This window comes from Alosa pseudoharengus, unplaced genomic scaffold, assembly GCF_046254945.1.
Source record: "Alosa pseudoharengus isolate Yale_2024_CS ecotype anadromous, Long Island Sound unplaced genomic scaffold, YU_APseudo_1.1 YU_APseudo_1.1_scf_9, whole genome shotgun sequence".
Classification (NCBI taxonomy): Eukaryota; Metazoa; Chordata; class Actinopteri; order Clupeiformes; family Clupeidae; genus Alosa; species Alosa pseudoharengus.
The window spans coordinates 17907421-17921881 of NW_027468881.1; the positions used below are offsets into that span (position 1 = coordinate 17907421).

The 14461-nt window shown below is 44.3% G+C and overlaps 1 protein-coding gene and 1 long non-coding RNA gene across 2 annotated transcripts in view; both read right to left on the bottom strand.

Moving 5' to 3' along the window:
• Positions 1-14009, bottom strand: part of ccdc120a (coiled-coil domain containing 120a) — a 24640-nt gene extending 10631 nt beyond the window's left edge. The window contains exons 1-3 of the mRNA XM_076276704.1: positions 13727-14009; positions 637-795; positions 267-357 (exon numbers count right to left, since the gene is read on the bottom strand). Of these exons, the coding sequence (XP_076132819.1) occupies positions 267-357; positions 637-684 (139 nt within the window). The 5' untranslated portion in view covers positions 685-795; positions 13727-14009. The remainder of the gene's footprint in view (positions 1-266; positions 358-636; positions 796-13726) is intronic.
• On the bottom strand, positions 6569-8806 carry LOC143114338 (uncharacterized). The gene is made up of 4 exons (XR_012984896.1): positions 8579-8806; positions 7852-7882; positions 7213-7331; positions 6569-6871 (listed from the first exon to the last, which is right to left on the bottom strand). It is a non-coding gene; the product is annotated as an uncharacterized LOC143114338 (long non-coding RNA).
• Positions 14010-14461: the final 452 nt, after the last annotated feature.

Sequence of the window (14461 nt, forward strand, 5' to 3'; positions counted from 1 at the left end):
GACATGTTTTGCACACACATACAGTAACACACATGTATACATATTAAACATAACATAAAAACAAATGCATAAAGCAACACACACACACACACACACACACACACACACACACACACACACACACACACACACTGGCAGGCAATAATGTCCTTGGGCATTTTGAAAGGTGCTTCACTACAGTGCTTACATTTTTTCTGCCTCCATACTATTGTTATTATTATCTGATATGACAAAGATCTGTTATTTGTAGCTGAATTTATTCTCACCATGGCTTGTGATCAGGTCACCCTTGACCTCCATGGCATGAGTCTTCTGTGTGACCTCGCTGCTCTCGCTGTCTCCTGATTGGTTGCTTACCTAGACAAAAGCACAAAGAAGCCACTGGTTACTATGGTGACACTCTACATTTAGATTTCCTTCCTGCGCTGATATGATTCGAAGTCTGAGCATTTGTTGTCTACTTGCCTCTAATGAAACTTACATAGTCAAACATAGATCATGTAAAATTACAGAGTATTTTTCTGTTTCTGTATTATGTGACATATTTTTAAGCTACAAAACAGAATGTATCACAAAAAGGATGCAGACCTTTAAAACAGGAGGTTGAGAACTTGTTTGAAGGCAGCTTGGTCTTACCGTCCGGCTGTGGTCATAAGTGCTGTAATAGTCTGGGCTTGTGGCCATTCACTGATGGCTGCTGACTCCAGACCCTCTGCTCGAAGCCCTGTAGTATCTCAAAACGCCCTGCGGGGGGAGCCACTGTGTTCACCCCCAGATTTCTTCACAGGCAGCGCTCTGGAACACACAACAAAGCAACAGTGAGCAAAACAGCTGCCAAGTCGAACATAGGGGCCACAGAGAAAGACGGCCTTTGAGGAGCCTGCAACCTACACACGGGCCAGCAGCGATACAAAAGTAGTGTATCTCTCAGAGCATAACAACAGAGAGATGGTGGTTAGGGCGTTTTTTCTTCAAACCAAGACATATTTTGAGAACAAGCCTATAATCAGAACGCCTGTCTTGATTTTATGTCCAAACACCGCTTGTCACTCAGCAGATCCATCAGAGGCGCACGTTCGTAGTGTGTCCGCTCGGGCCCTTTGAAGTGGCAAGGCTCATTTGCAGGCTGCTCACCACGTTGTTTTCACTCCGTTAAAAAACATGTGTGTGACCCGGGTCAGGGCTTTCTGACCTGTAATGAGCCTTTAAGGCTGCCTGGGGCCGCCGTGCTCCCCCTGCAACCTCCGCAACCCCCCCAGCCACATGGCTGACCCTCAGAAGGGCCAGGAAAGGCAGGAAGTCCAGCTCAGCGTGGGCAGGAAGCGGCTAGCCGAAGCGGGAAGCCGGAGAGGGAAACAGAAATGGCAGGCCGGGCACGCTGCGCTGATGACCGCAAACAATACTCGCGGACACCCGCAGTCTAATAACACAGACCACTCACTTTCCAGGCACTAGTCAGGGTAGTTTTTCTCTCTTTCAGGAATGCTCAAGGAAAGATGTGGCGCCGGTAACAATCTAGGGGCAATGGCACACAAACAGACTCTCACACACTTGAAAGGGTGAGTTTTTTTTACACACACCTCAAGTGCACTTGCCGGCCACTTCCTGCAAAACACTCTCTCTCTCCCTCTCTCTCTCTCTCCCTCTCTCTCTGAATCCCACAGATGCTCCGCCAGGCCTCAGCACCTCCCATTGCCGTGCCCAGAGGCTAGTCTTCCGCGCTTGTTTTTCATTTCTCATGGTCACCCAGAGCAGAACAATTGTGCTCAAAACAATCATTATCATTTCCGTTTTGGGTCACTCGCATGGTTTGGTAGGGTCTTGGAGAACTGATTTGTAAGAGGAAAAAAGGCTGTGCTGAGAAGATTCAAAGTAAGCGTAAGTAACACTGTGTGCAGAACACAGTTGCAACAAAGGCTGGCTGACAGACAGTGTGTGACATATGACTAACTAACAGGTATGTGAGAGATGGGCTGAGGGAGTGACTGAATGAAGGGAGCAAAATTCTACGTGTGAAACTAAGTGAGCTGTGTGAGTGGCTACAAGAGCTCTCACACATGCCATACACATCAGATAACACACATACATACTCTCTTATGTACACTTTTTCTGCACCCAAACTGAGAGAGATACACACACAGAGACACAGAGACACACACACACACCACTCACTCAAACACACACACACACACACACACACACACACACACACACACACACACACACACACACACACAGACACACAAAGGTCAGTGAGAGGACAGATGAAAGTGAGGGAGCTAGCTGACAAGCACAACAAAAACAAACACATGTTGGTAGAGCAAACATACGTGCCATGCCTGGCTCCGTTTATTTAGTGTAGAGTTACACCAAATGGAACACCACCGCGGCTAGCACCACAGTGATAAGCCTCTCACCGGCCATTGGTGCTGTGCCATTATGAAATCTCATTGTAGGCCAGAAGATCAGCTTTCATCTCCGGGCTGCGATGATTTCAGTTGTGCAGAGAGCCAAGCCGCCTTACACCACATCGACTTTTCACACAAAGCTAAGTAGCTTTAGCAGCACTCACACTAGCCACCACAAAGGGCCTCTATGTTGTTATTGTTTTGTCTGGGAATGGCTGTATTATCAGCTTACTAATCTTTTCAATAGCAACCTAAATAGAAAGTGGAGCACAGACAGTAGCTAAAAAACGTGTGTGTTTGAGCTCATAATGGCAGGCTGGACTGTTTAAACAGGCTCTGGTCTCTGCAAACTACATGGAGATGATGCTCATTGTTAAAAGCAGTCTTGGTTTGAAAAAGATGAACTGAACTGATGTGATTGAGTATGTAGTTCCTGTGTAGTGGGTGAAGATGTATGTGTTAGAGACAGATGGAGAATGAGTGTGGATTGGCTCCAACTGAGTGTGTGTGTGTGTGTGTGTGTGTGTGTGTGTGTGTGTGTGTGTGTGTGTGTGTGTGTGTGTGTGTGTGTGTGTGTGTGTGTGTGTGTGTGTGTGTGTGTGTGCCAGACACCCAGAAAAACGAGACAAATGGCGGGACAAATGGCCTCCTGTCCTCACAAGATGTTCAGGCATTCAGGCAGCTTCTCTGTCATGTCCGAGCTTGCATCACCTCTCTCTCTCTCTCTCTCTCGCAGAGCTGATGTGGAGCAATGGAAAACTCCTGTCCACCTATCTCCCATTCTCTCTCTCTCTCCCATTCCCCCCCTCCCCATTCTCTCTCTCTCCCTCTCTTCTCTATTATTCTCTCACTCTTTTTTCTTTATTTGCCTTGTTCTTTACCCCAATGCTTTGTGTGCCACAACACTGACATTTTGGCATTTAAAGGTAGCATTTGAGATGTCAGCGGATTTCTGTTTCTTTGTTGGCATGCCCATCTCTCTCTCTGTCTCTGTCTCTCTCTCTCTGTCTGTCTCTCTGAGCTGAAATCTGCCCCAACCCCCCCACACCCTCCACATTTTTTGTTCCTGCAGAAATATAAACGGCAAGACTCAGCAGATTTTTCCGCCTGGACTCGATGCGACCCCCCTCAACCCACAACACCCCAGCCCACTCCCTGATCCCGGTAGATCTGACGGACCCATATTGCATGCCGCTGGTAATTAATCCCGCACAAACGAGGAAGTGTGAACACAGCTGCATTTCCACATGGCTGCACCTATCCCAACCACAGGTTCTCCCCTGTTGCCATAGCCACGATTTACAGTCGCCATGGGCTCCACTGTACACACAATGGCTGAGAAAATGACTGATTCTGAGAAAAAAAAATTCTGCTTCTTTCATAATGCAATTATTTAGGTCATTAAACATTTCACCAAGTGAACTTCAGTTGAACTTTTTTGTAATTATTAAATGCTGCTGTTGTTGTTGAAAACAGCATATGAAAGGAATTTGAGGAAAAAAATGTCATGCCTCAAGTAAGCAGAGTGAATAATTCATGCACAACCTTTAGCTAATACACAACCCCCAGCGACACTTCTAAAGCGTCCAGTCCATCGTGAAAGGCGATGCATAAACTGCCAACTGCCATCCTTAGCAACAAATTCACCCTCAGCAACAACAACAAAAAAACTTGTCACCTCATTTTTTGAACTGAAGAGAGTTTTTAGATAAAAGCCACCACTGAATGGGGCGGCATTTGCCCACTTTACCGCATGAAGGTCAACACATGACCAAATGGCTGCCCCCGTGCCAAGCTCCTGCAGGTCTCTGGCACCTCCTGGTCAATCCCATGGATCCACTGACCCTTAAGCACCAGTGGCCAAGGCACTGGAGGACTTGACTATCCTCCTATCTGTGTTCAGACAACGGTGTTGAAGCATGTGGGGAGATCACCTACTCCTGCCAGTGCACTGATTACTTATTTATCAACAAGCATTTAATTATTTAGGCTGTTAACACTGCTGGTATTTGTGGTTGTGATTAAGAGAGCAGCGATTTCAGGCAAATGGATGCAAACTAATTGGGAAACTAAGTGTTTAAGCTACCATTTGCAGAGATATGCAATATGTAACAACAATTTGTCCTTCCACCATTGCAGTGAGCTATTCGTAACCCCAACACTGCACAAACCAAGTGTTTGTTCCTTGAAGTTAAAGGTGCCTTCTGGATGTAAAAGTTGCTCCCTGTCCTAGCGAGGGAGTGTTCCTGTTTGGAAGATGAATGGGAGGAGAGAGAGAACAGCACCACGCCTCCACAAGGCTCTGGGGAGTTTTCCAGGTGCTCCCAGCACCTGCAGAAATGACCGTACGTATGCGCAGGTCAACCGCCGCGACACACAAACAAGATTCCGCTTCTTAATTAAAAGAAAGGGCAGAAAAGAAGAAAAAGAAAAAAGAAAATACAGCTAGGGGTCACTACACAGGAGACAGAAAAATACAACAAACCCTCCCTAAAACCCACGTCAAGCAGCTGTGGGCAAGCAGGCAGGTCAGAGGCTAACAGCTGAGCTCGTCTGCTGTTGATGACTGAAGATCACCACCAGTCGCCCCCCCCCCCCCCCCCAACTGCCCCTGGTGCTCATCGCTGGGCAGGGGCCAAACTAAATTTGCCCATTCTACAACCTTCTCCACCCACACTGACAGCACTAGCCAACCTGCTCGACACTGGGCGAGGCCGAGGGCACACTCTCACACACACACACAGAGGCGCACACACACACACACACACACACACACACACACACACACACACTACTTCCTCTGACTGGCAGGGACAACAGCTCCAGCTGAGCTGCGGGGGTCGGAGGAGACGCAGGAGTGGGCGACGACAGATGGCCTCAGCATATGCGACCGAACTCGCCTCAGCTGCTCGGCGTCAACCCGCAAAACCTTAAACCAGAGACGGTTGATAAAGCGAGACGATTCACAGAAGGGTTCTTCCTGTTCCCCTATGACGTAGGGTTCACTAGCGCCACGCCTTTTTAGGAGACTAGCGAGAGATTCTTTACACTGTGGCCCTATGGAAGAAATCATTTTTTCTCGGATTATGCCCCAGCCCTTAATTATACAGCTCGAGATTGGGCATTTTAATGTATTTTCTGTAATTCACATGTGTTCCTTACATTCTGACATCGACATGGCGTTTTTCAGATGAACAGTTAATGAGAAAAACGACTTTGTTTGCCACTTGTCTGTCTGTTTCTGTAACCCACTGGCACGCGATCTACTAAGTAGCCGAAGGTTCTCTGGAATAAGTTACCGTTGCTTACCACTTCGATGTTGATCACTCAATCGCGAAAATGGATTGCGTTCAAATAGGCTGTATAGCAGACGGCCATACACATAAACTAGGGCAGTGGTTTCTCAACCTTTTTTCAGTGATGTACCCCCCTGTGAAATATTTTTTCAGCCAAGTAGCCTTCCCCCTAACCAGCGCAAAGCATTTTTGGTTGAGAAAAAAAAGATTTAAAACAGAGCACTGTGCCATCAGTGTCTAATTTATTAAACTTTGGAACTAATAAACACATACAAAATTCAAACATTTGGATAGTAATCCATGACTACATTTATTGCAAATTATTTGTATATTTTAAAATCTCACGTACCCCCATTTGAGAACCACTGTACTATAGTATTGCATATTATTGTTTAACAAGTAGGTCATATCACATAATAATCTGGACAGCCAGGGGTGCGTTTCCCAAAACCATAGTTTGCATTGTAACCAACAAAGTAGCTAACTTAGTTAGCAACTATGGTTATGGGAAACGTGCCCCTGGTTAACAAGTTGCTAACTAGCACACCTAACCAGACGTCTGCTTTCTCAATTAGCCTTACCTCTGATGTTTGATAAAGTAGCGCCAATCGATGTATCCCACAGCGCCGCCACACGGCCATATCTTTAGGCCTACTACCCACGCAAATTACAATGGAAATACACCACTTATTTTTTCATTGACATAAGGCTAAAAATATGATGAACACTGGCATTTCTCTTTCAGATACCATATTATTGAACTAGTAGAAGAAAGAGGTAGCTTGTTAATATAAGGAGTGCCGACTTCTCCATCCGATCCAAACAAGTAAACCTGAGGAAAGGAGGGTATAAAGTGTGTGAGGCTAACTTTGAATGGTATGGTTTTATTTGAAATTCACATTTTCAACAAATCCCACAATTTAACACCTGCATACATAGCCACATTCTGCAGTCTACCCACAAGGAAAAGAATAGCACAACTGCCCTAAACCCCCTCCATCAACTGCCAGTAGATGTGTCCTGCATTGAGTGGTAGTTAAGCATTTACAAAACTAAATACTGTTATTGTCTTTGAATTAACTAACATCCTGAATGGAGTGTAGGAAAGCAGGATCTCTTCGTTTGGTTGGATGAAGGTTGAAGTCATATGGCCAGCATTTACAGCACCTAAAACAGAGACAACACCACGCAAAGTAAAAAAAAAAACATCATGAATTACAATTATGTTCTTATGTTCTTGAAATTAAGTTACTACACCTGCACATTGCTTTGCTTAATATGATCCTTCATACTATAAATGCTGTGATAACACAATAGGACTGAAGACTATGATACAGCTGGAGAGGCTGCCAAGTTAGGCAAATACTACGACTGACTTCTTTGAGGCCATGAACAGGCTTTTTGATGTCTTAAATTCACGGTATAAATGTCCATTCAAATCCCCTACTCCAGTTTTAGCATCAGTCAAATTGTGATTACAGCACTTGATTACAAACACAAACACTTACTTCTCAGGCGCATCTCTGACCCCAATCCATGGCGTCGTCCTATAGGACCACAAAGCAGACATCAGATCCACCATCTTACGGAGAGCCTTCAGTGGATTGAGTCTTGGACCTTCAGGTTGCTAGAGAACAATACATATAGTGCAGCAATCATTCTCAGTGTGTTAACTAATGTTGAATAATAGATCTTTTTTTCCATACAGAGGGAAGTTTAAATCTAGTTACAGAGTTTCATAGTGACAGGCTGTTGGTCGAAACATGTTGGCCAATGCAGCCAAAAAGGCTTTTCCTTTGGAGTGCCTTTTGTAGAATTAGTTTCAACTTTATTTTGGTAGTGTTTCATGAAGTCTTCAGGTCTGATTGTTAGTAGCCTATATGAAATTATATTTGATATGTTTAACTTTAAAAGTCTGTAACTTGTATAGGGCAATTCCACGCAAAACTGTCACATCCATAATGCCAACTAAATACCATGGCATTGTGTTGGTGTTATGGATGTTACAGTTTTGCGTGGAATTGCCCTATACATTTGAATGGCCACAAGAGCGGACAGTTACAGAACACAGTACATAGCATTGACTTATCCTCTGAATAACACAGGTTCAAGTTCATTCCTCCCTGTCATCGCGGGTTCATCCTCACCATCCATAGCGTCCTTCTGCTCGTCCAACAACTGGGGAGAGAATTAGCAAACATGACGTTCATTTTAGTGCTGCTTGATAAGGGTCTGTGCAAGACCATCCGAGAAAAACTACTCACAACTGATGTAACGTTATTCAACACAATCGTTGAGCGCCACCCTGACTACACATTTGCCATCAGAGACAAACTTAATACAAAAATATGTAATGTGCAGGATCGGGGCAGAGATCAGTAGAGAAAATCGTCGCGTCATCAAGGACAGACAGAGAATATGGCGTAAAACTAAATGTTTCACTAGCTGCTACGCTAGGCTGATAATAAAATTCAGTGCACCAACAACTGTGTACATACGGTAGCTACTCATTTTTTACTAGCAACTAAACACATTTCAAAACTGCTAAATCAATGTCGCTTGCAGTAGATCTGATCCACAAGCTATAGTGATGCCGATTTAGGTAGAGCAAATATCAGGTTCGTAAATTATCTTTGTAGCCTAACTACCAAATTAATCTGGTAGCTAGTGCCTCAGCTAGCTCTGCTATCGGTATCAGATGGTTAGCTAGCTAACGTCAACTAACGTTACTCCTCAATGAGCTAACATTCATGACGGCGACACGAGATAATAATAATGTTATTACCTAAACTCCGCAGACATTTTACTACATAGATAACTCGTTACACTGACACAGACTAATCACAAATACCTTGCCACATTGCTGCCACTTACCTGGAAATCAGACCGCATCTTGCCACGACGATGTACCAAATTCAGTCACCCAGGCCAGCTCCAGTTGGTCACAGCAAGAGAGAGGCGCGAAAATGAAAAATATTTGACGTTTTCATCAACGAGGTAGCGTCAGCGCATTCTGACCACGCCTTTTTAGGAGGCAGGAACTGTGTACAATTCCATTCCATTGTAGAAGCCTGTGCTGCTTTATCTTTGTATATTAAGGATCTTTGCTTAAACATTCAAACACATTAAACATACATGGGGTTTTCACTGGCCCAGAGACCGTCTGGTGGGAACTCAGGTAAAAACAAACCAAGCTCAACCCAAGCTGTGCTAACAAGTAAGGGGTGAAGAGACACTCATTAGCGTTACACAGTAAGAAACAAATGTTTTGACATGGACAACCAAACTGAAACGGCAGCCAGGTGGTAGAACTGGCTTGATGCTCTTTCCATCCCTTCAACCTGTGTCTGTTACCGATGGAGAGAACCTCAGCTGCTGCTAATGTTGATTGTGTGAAGATGTGTTGATTGTGTGAAGATGTGCTCTTAGCCAAAAAAAAACAGTATGACCAAGCAGCATGACCAAGAGAATCACTCTAACAAAACTTTATGTTATGCGCCATTACATTCATTTGACATCATTGTGCATGTTGGGTGAAGCCTGACCAGCAGCAAGATTTATTTAGGGCAAAAATGGGCAATAAAAAAACACTATTGAAGCATCAGCCTCTGAATGCGGTTTTCCACTTTCCACTCACCTACTTCATCTGTTGGACTCTTCGCACCAGGCGAAACACCTTTACATACAAAGACCTCAACATAGGGTGCAGATGCCAACCTCGAACCAGTAAAAAAAGACAGAAAAGCCACAAACCAGACATAGCCCCACTGTGTTCCTCTTGACCACCTTGGGCATGCACCCTCCCTCAGTTATTCCAGTGGCGACGAGGCAACTGCAGCCAGACAGCAAACGCATACATGTCATACCAGAGACTTAATCAACTGAGGCGGCCCTCGTCAGCTGCCCTGGCCTCACAGCACTGGTCCCCTGGCTCTCTGTGCTGCATATCAACCTCATTCAGATCTTTCTAGAAACCACCCAGGAGCAGAGATATAAAATATGGGAAGTAGAAGTAAATCTTGCAGTAGCTGTTGTTCGTCAGGTGACTGGGGATGAGGGAACTGCCCTCTTGGGGGATAAACAGCAGCTACCTGCACATCTGGTGGGCATATGCCCCCCCCCCCCCAGTTCCACCCCCAAACTCCTTTTTGTCTGGGGGCCAGAGGATGGTGGGGGGAGAGAAAGAGGGTATCGGCATCAAGACGCAGCCAGCCTTCATGTTTAACAAAACCACAACACAGAACACATTCCACCACACAGCCCTGTGCGTCTGAAGTGCGTTATAAAAACTACAGACGCGGATTACGTGCATGAGAGGGATTCAAGAGACGTACAACATGCCTCGTAGCGTGTTCCGAGATCTGGGCGAAAAAACAGCCGTCGCCACCGCCGAGGAGATCCACTTAAGTCTCCGCCGGTCAGCAACAGGCTCGCTCTCATGCAGCCTGCCGGCTACAGGGGATTTACGGCTTCTTTTCATTTTTTCTTTCAGTCTTTCTGTTTTTTCTCTCCCTAAAACCTGTGGAGAACCACTGCAATGATTCGCCCAAACCCCTGCAAAAACCAAAAGCTATGAAAAGGATGAAAAGACCCTATGGGAAGAGCTTATGAGGAGAAAGGGAAGCACAGATAGAGAGAAAGAGAGAGAGAGAGAGAGAGAGAGAGAGAGATGAAGAGAAGAGAAGATGAAGGGGAGGAGAGGACAGAGATGAGAGAAGTTCATATGTGAGGGATAAAAATGCTACACGGAGAACATACAGAATGATGAGGGAGAGATGAGAGAAGAGCTAATGAAAGAAAGAGCGACCAAGATGGAAGAGGACAGGGCAAGAAAGAGAGAGAGCGAGAGAGAAGTAGGAAGACTCGGGGTGTAAGGATATAAAGGGTTTACACTCATTAAGCCTTAGATAACACAAAGACTACAGACTGCAGGACTCTAAGACAAAGTTAATTTAAACATGAGGACTGCCGATGGAGAGGGAGAGAGAAAGAGAGAGAGAGAGAGATGACAGGCTACATGGCAAATTTACGTTGGTTTGAATATTTAAAGCTAGAGGAGGATTTATTTGTGTGTGTGTGTGCATGTGACTGTGTTTGTGCATATCTGTTTGTGCATGTGATTTTTAATTTTTAATGTGTGTGTGTGTCTCTGTGTCTGTGTGTGTGTGTAGGTTTTATGTGCATTTATGGTAGGTTAGATCCGGCAACTATAACAATCTGGCTTCTGTGATCAGTGCTGTGTGCATGCACAATCAGCAGAATCAAAAGACAATACAACGTGTTGACGTGGGGTTTTTTTTCTTTTCTTGAACCTTCTGTAAATTACGCTCACATAAACCCAATATTCCAATCTGCACGCACTCTCCATTTCAGAAATAAAGACCTACAGAACACAAAGGGCCCGAGCTTGGCACATAGTCTCTGTGTGGGTCCGATTTGCATGCATCAGCCACATTTTGAGCAGACTTCAGCGACTACACAGAAGTTTTTTTTTGCTCTCGCTCGCTTTCTCTATTCTGTCTGACAAGCCAAACAACACATCACAGGGAGAAAAATCTGCTCGTTGTTTCGCAATTTTTTCTTTAGTTTTGATGTGCTTATAGGCATCGAGAGACACACTCCATCATAAAGCATTCAGAGACAGCTTCTCTGCAGGCAACCAGTTCTATGATACCCACACACCCATCTGAAGTAGTCTATGGGGTCTGTGACTGATTGTAGACCAGCTCAAAATGTTCCTAGTACACATTAGGGATGCTATTTCATTATAGTGTCAACAAAATACGGCAATCAATACAATGCTTCACATCACCTGACATCACACATGACACAATGGGATAAACTTTCAGGTTAGAGCCTTCTGATAGATTTAAATATAACCAGTACCACTTACTGTCCAGGGGTGCGTTTCCCAAAAGCATAGTTGCTAACCTGTTAGCTAACCTGGGAAAGTGCATTGCAACCAACAAAGTTGCTAACTAGTTAGCAAAATTGGTTTTGGGAATGCACCCCAGTTAAGTATTTACTAGCCTTAATTTCTATTAGCAATTCTAGGCAGCAGAAGTCTGTTGTTATATTGTTATACCAGTGTCCTCTGGAAAATGAGGACTCCAGTCCCTCAATAAAAAAAGTAACCGAGGAGTTAGCACCAATGAGAACTTGGAGGATGAGAAAGTCACATGTTTCCATGAGACAAAAGGCTTCCTCCAGTCCAGAGTGCAAAGTAAGTGCAAACCCTCTCAGTCAATGCATGATGATGAACAGTGTAAACCTATAAGCTTCTACAAAAATGGTTGCAGTGCATGATGGCAGACTGTGGTATGCATGAAGTTCTAAATCAAGTCACTACAGTGAACTGCAGCTATCCCATATCTATGCTGGTACATATGTTATGCTCCTCTGGAATGATAACATTTGTCACGTTTGCCCATATGCCAACATTCCAGAGGAACAGCTGATTAAGAAAGGAACGGTGGCCAGTGAGACCTATGCTGACAGTAACCAATGCAGTGATGACCAACCTGTGTTTTAAAATACAACCACATGAACATAGACACATTCAGAAATTATTGTGTTGAGTCAGGCAAAGAAACAAACACAAAATCCATTGTCAGTTAATAATATAAAAGGAAAAGCCTTCACCATCATAAAGAATGATGTTTTTTAATGTTCTACTCAATCTATGTTATCGGATCTTGCTCCAATAAACTGATGAGGACTTAACCCTGCTCCAAATAATGGCAAAATGGTTTCTAGGTAGCACTCCAAACGCTCTGCTAATCTCCTACCTGCCAGGCAACAACCCTGCTCGCCGCCACAGATCAACATCCCAAGCAAACACCCCATAAACTGCACTCCACAGGGCACGCTGTGAGACCCTTGTTGCCACATTAAAGAGCAGATACTTGTCACACTCCACACAGTTGCCTGGACGTCACTGATAAATCATACTGACATCCTGGTTTCATACATGCTTGTTTTTAATCACCATAAATCTAAACACCAAGACTTCATATTGCCATGTTAGAAAAGGACCCAGGAGAGAAGTTCTCCTCCTGCAGTGCCTTCCATGCATTCCTGCATGACACTGTAACTATACACTTCAGGTTTTACGCCCATGTCCCCATTTAAATAAAGCATGTCTCTTTAAGCTGGGCTGTGGTAAGCACATACAAATTTCAGCTGAGTCTGTGCACACTACACCTTTTTTTTCCGAGCACAGGGGGAGGCTTCACCCTGCATTAGCCTCATCTTCAAACCTGGTCCAGGCCTCTGGACTTAAACTCAATGAACCGTCCAGAGTGCACTGCGACCCCCCGAGGACTGGAAATGAGGTGGGTCACCATCCTCGCGAAGAAGGACTTTGCACAGATGCATCCGGCTGTCATTACCAAGTGCAAACAGTGAGCTGTCATAAAAATGCTGTTACAGGTGCCTTATAGCTCCAGGGAATTGTCCACAAAACCAAAAATCAATCTCCGAGAGAGGACTAAGAGTGATGTTCAAATTAAAATTGCAAATGTAAGCTGTTTGATGTCTTTGTGTCATATTGTGTGATGGCTATACTGTACATCATAATGTAATCATAGTAGATTAACTGCACTGTAACTACACATAATAAATTGACACATTTTGATTATATATCCTTTGATGTCCCACCAAGTGTAATAGTACAAAGTGATACACCTGAAAAAACCATGGGAATATAGGGTACAGTCAGAATGTTTCGGCTGTGTCGGAAAGTTAGAGGAAACTTATTATGATGACCATCCAAGAAAAGCAGGCTATATCCACAAGACAACAAACGACTGTGCACCACTTCAACACAGGTAAACAGGATTATGTCTTAATTCAATAAGGATACAAATGAAAGAGTAACCTACATTCATAACAACCAAAACTCGGTGTAATGATTTACACATTAAAACCAAACAGTATAGCCTACCATTGGGGTAACATGTAGGCAACGCACAATTTATATTTATGTGAGGACACTGCACAGTAGCCTTCAATAACACTTACCTTCAATGAAGCTTGTGGGTCAAATTAGCTTTTTAGATACAGTCGCCATATCGCCTTAAAGTTCAGTCATCTTCCATGGCTGAGCCTCCTTAAAAAACATTATTTGTAAGCATCAATCCCATAACAGATATTCCACTGTAAAAGGCGACTGTCAAGATGCAGAGGATTCGTTCATACAGAATGTCCTCCTTCACAAAAGAGCGCAGCAGAATGGTTTTCATGAGAGAGAAAAATGGCGAGAAACATAAATAAAACGCGAAAGGATTTCCAAACAGCTCGCATACGATGCCCCCTGAGACAAGAGCGACTGTTTCAGACTGACTTCTACTCTCAGGTTGGAGGAACTCTGCGCACCGAGAGGGGCGAGACCAAATACTCCCGTGAATGGGGGGTAGTAGGAAAGCGAACGGCTCATTTCTGCGAGAACATCAATTGGCATCAGAATTATTCCAACTGTCAGGTTCATGAAAATTACAGATTGAAAGAACTGCAGTTCGTGACCGACGCGCTCACGTCACCCATTACCAAACCGTTTGTCTTAAATCCTATACTCCTACTCCTGGAGTTCCAAAGTCTCTCTCACCTGTAAACTTCTCACTGTGCCGAGAGCTTGGCACAAAAAGTTCACTGAAGTTCGTCCAAGTCACTTCAAAGGAAGACCAAGAAAGACTGGTGCTGGCAACGTGAAATGATGACCATTCAAACACGCAACTCTAAAATTCGACTGAGTCCCGT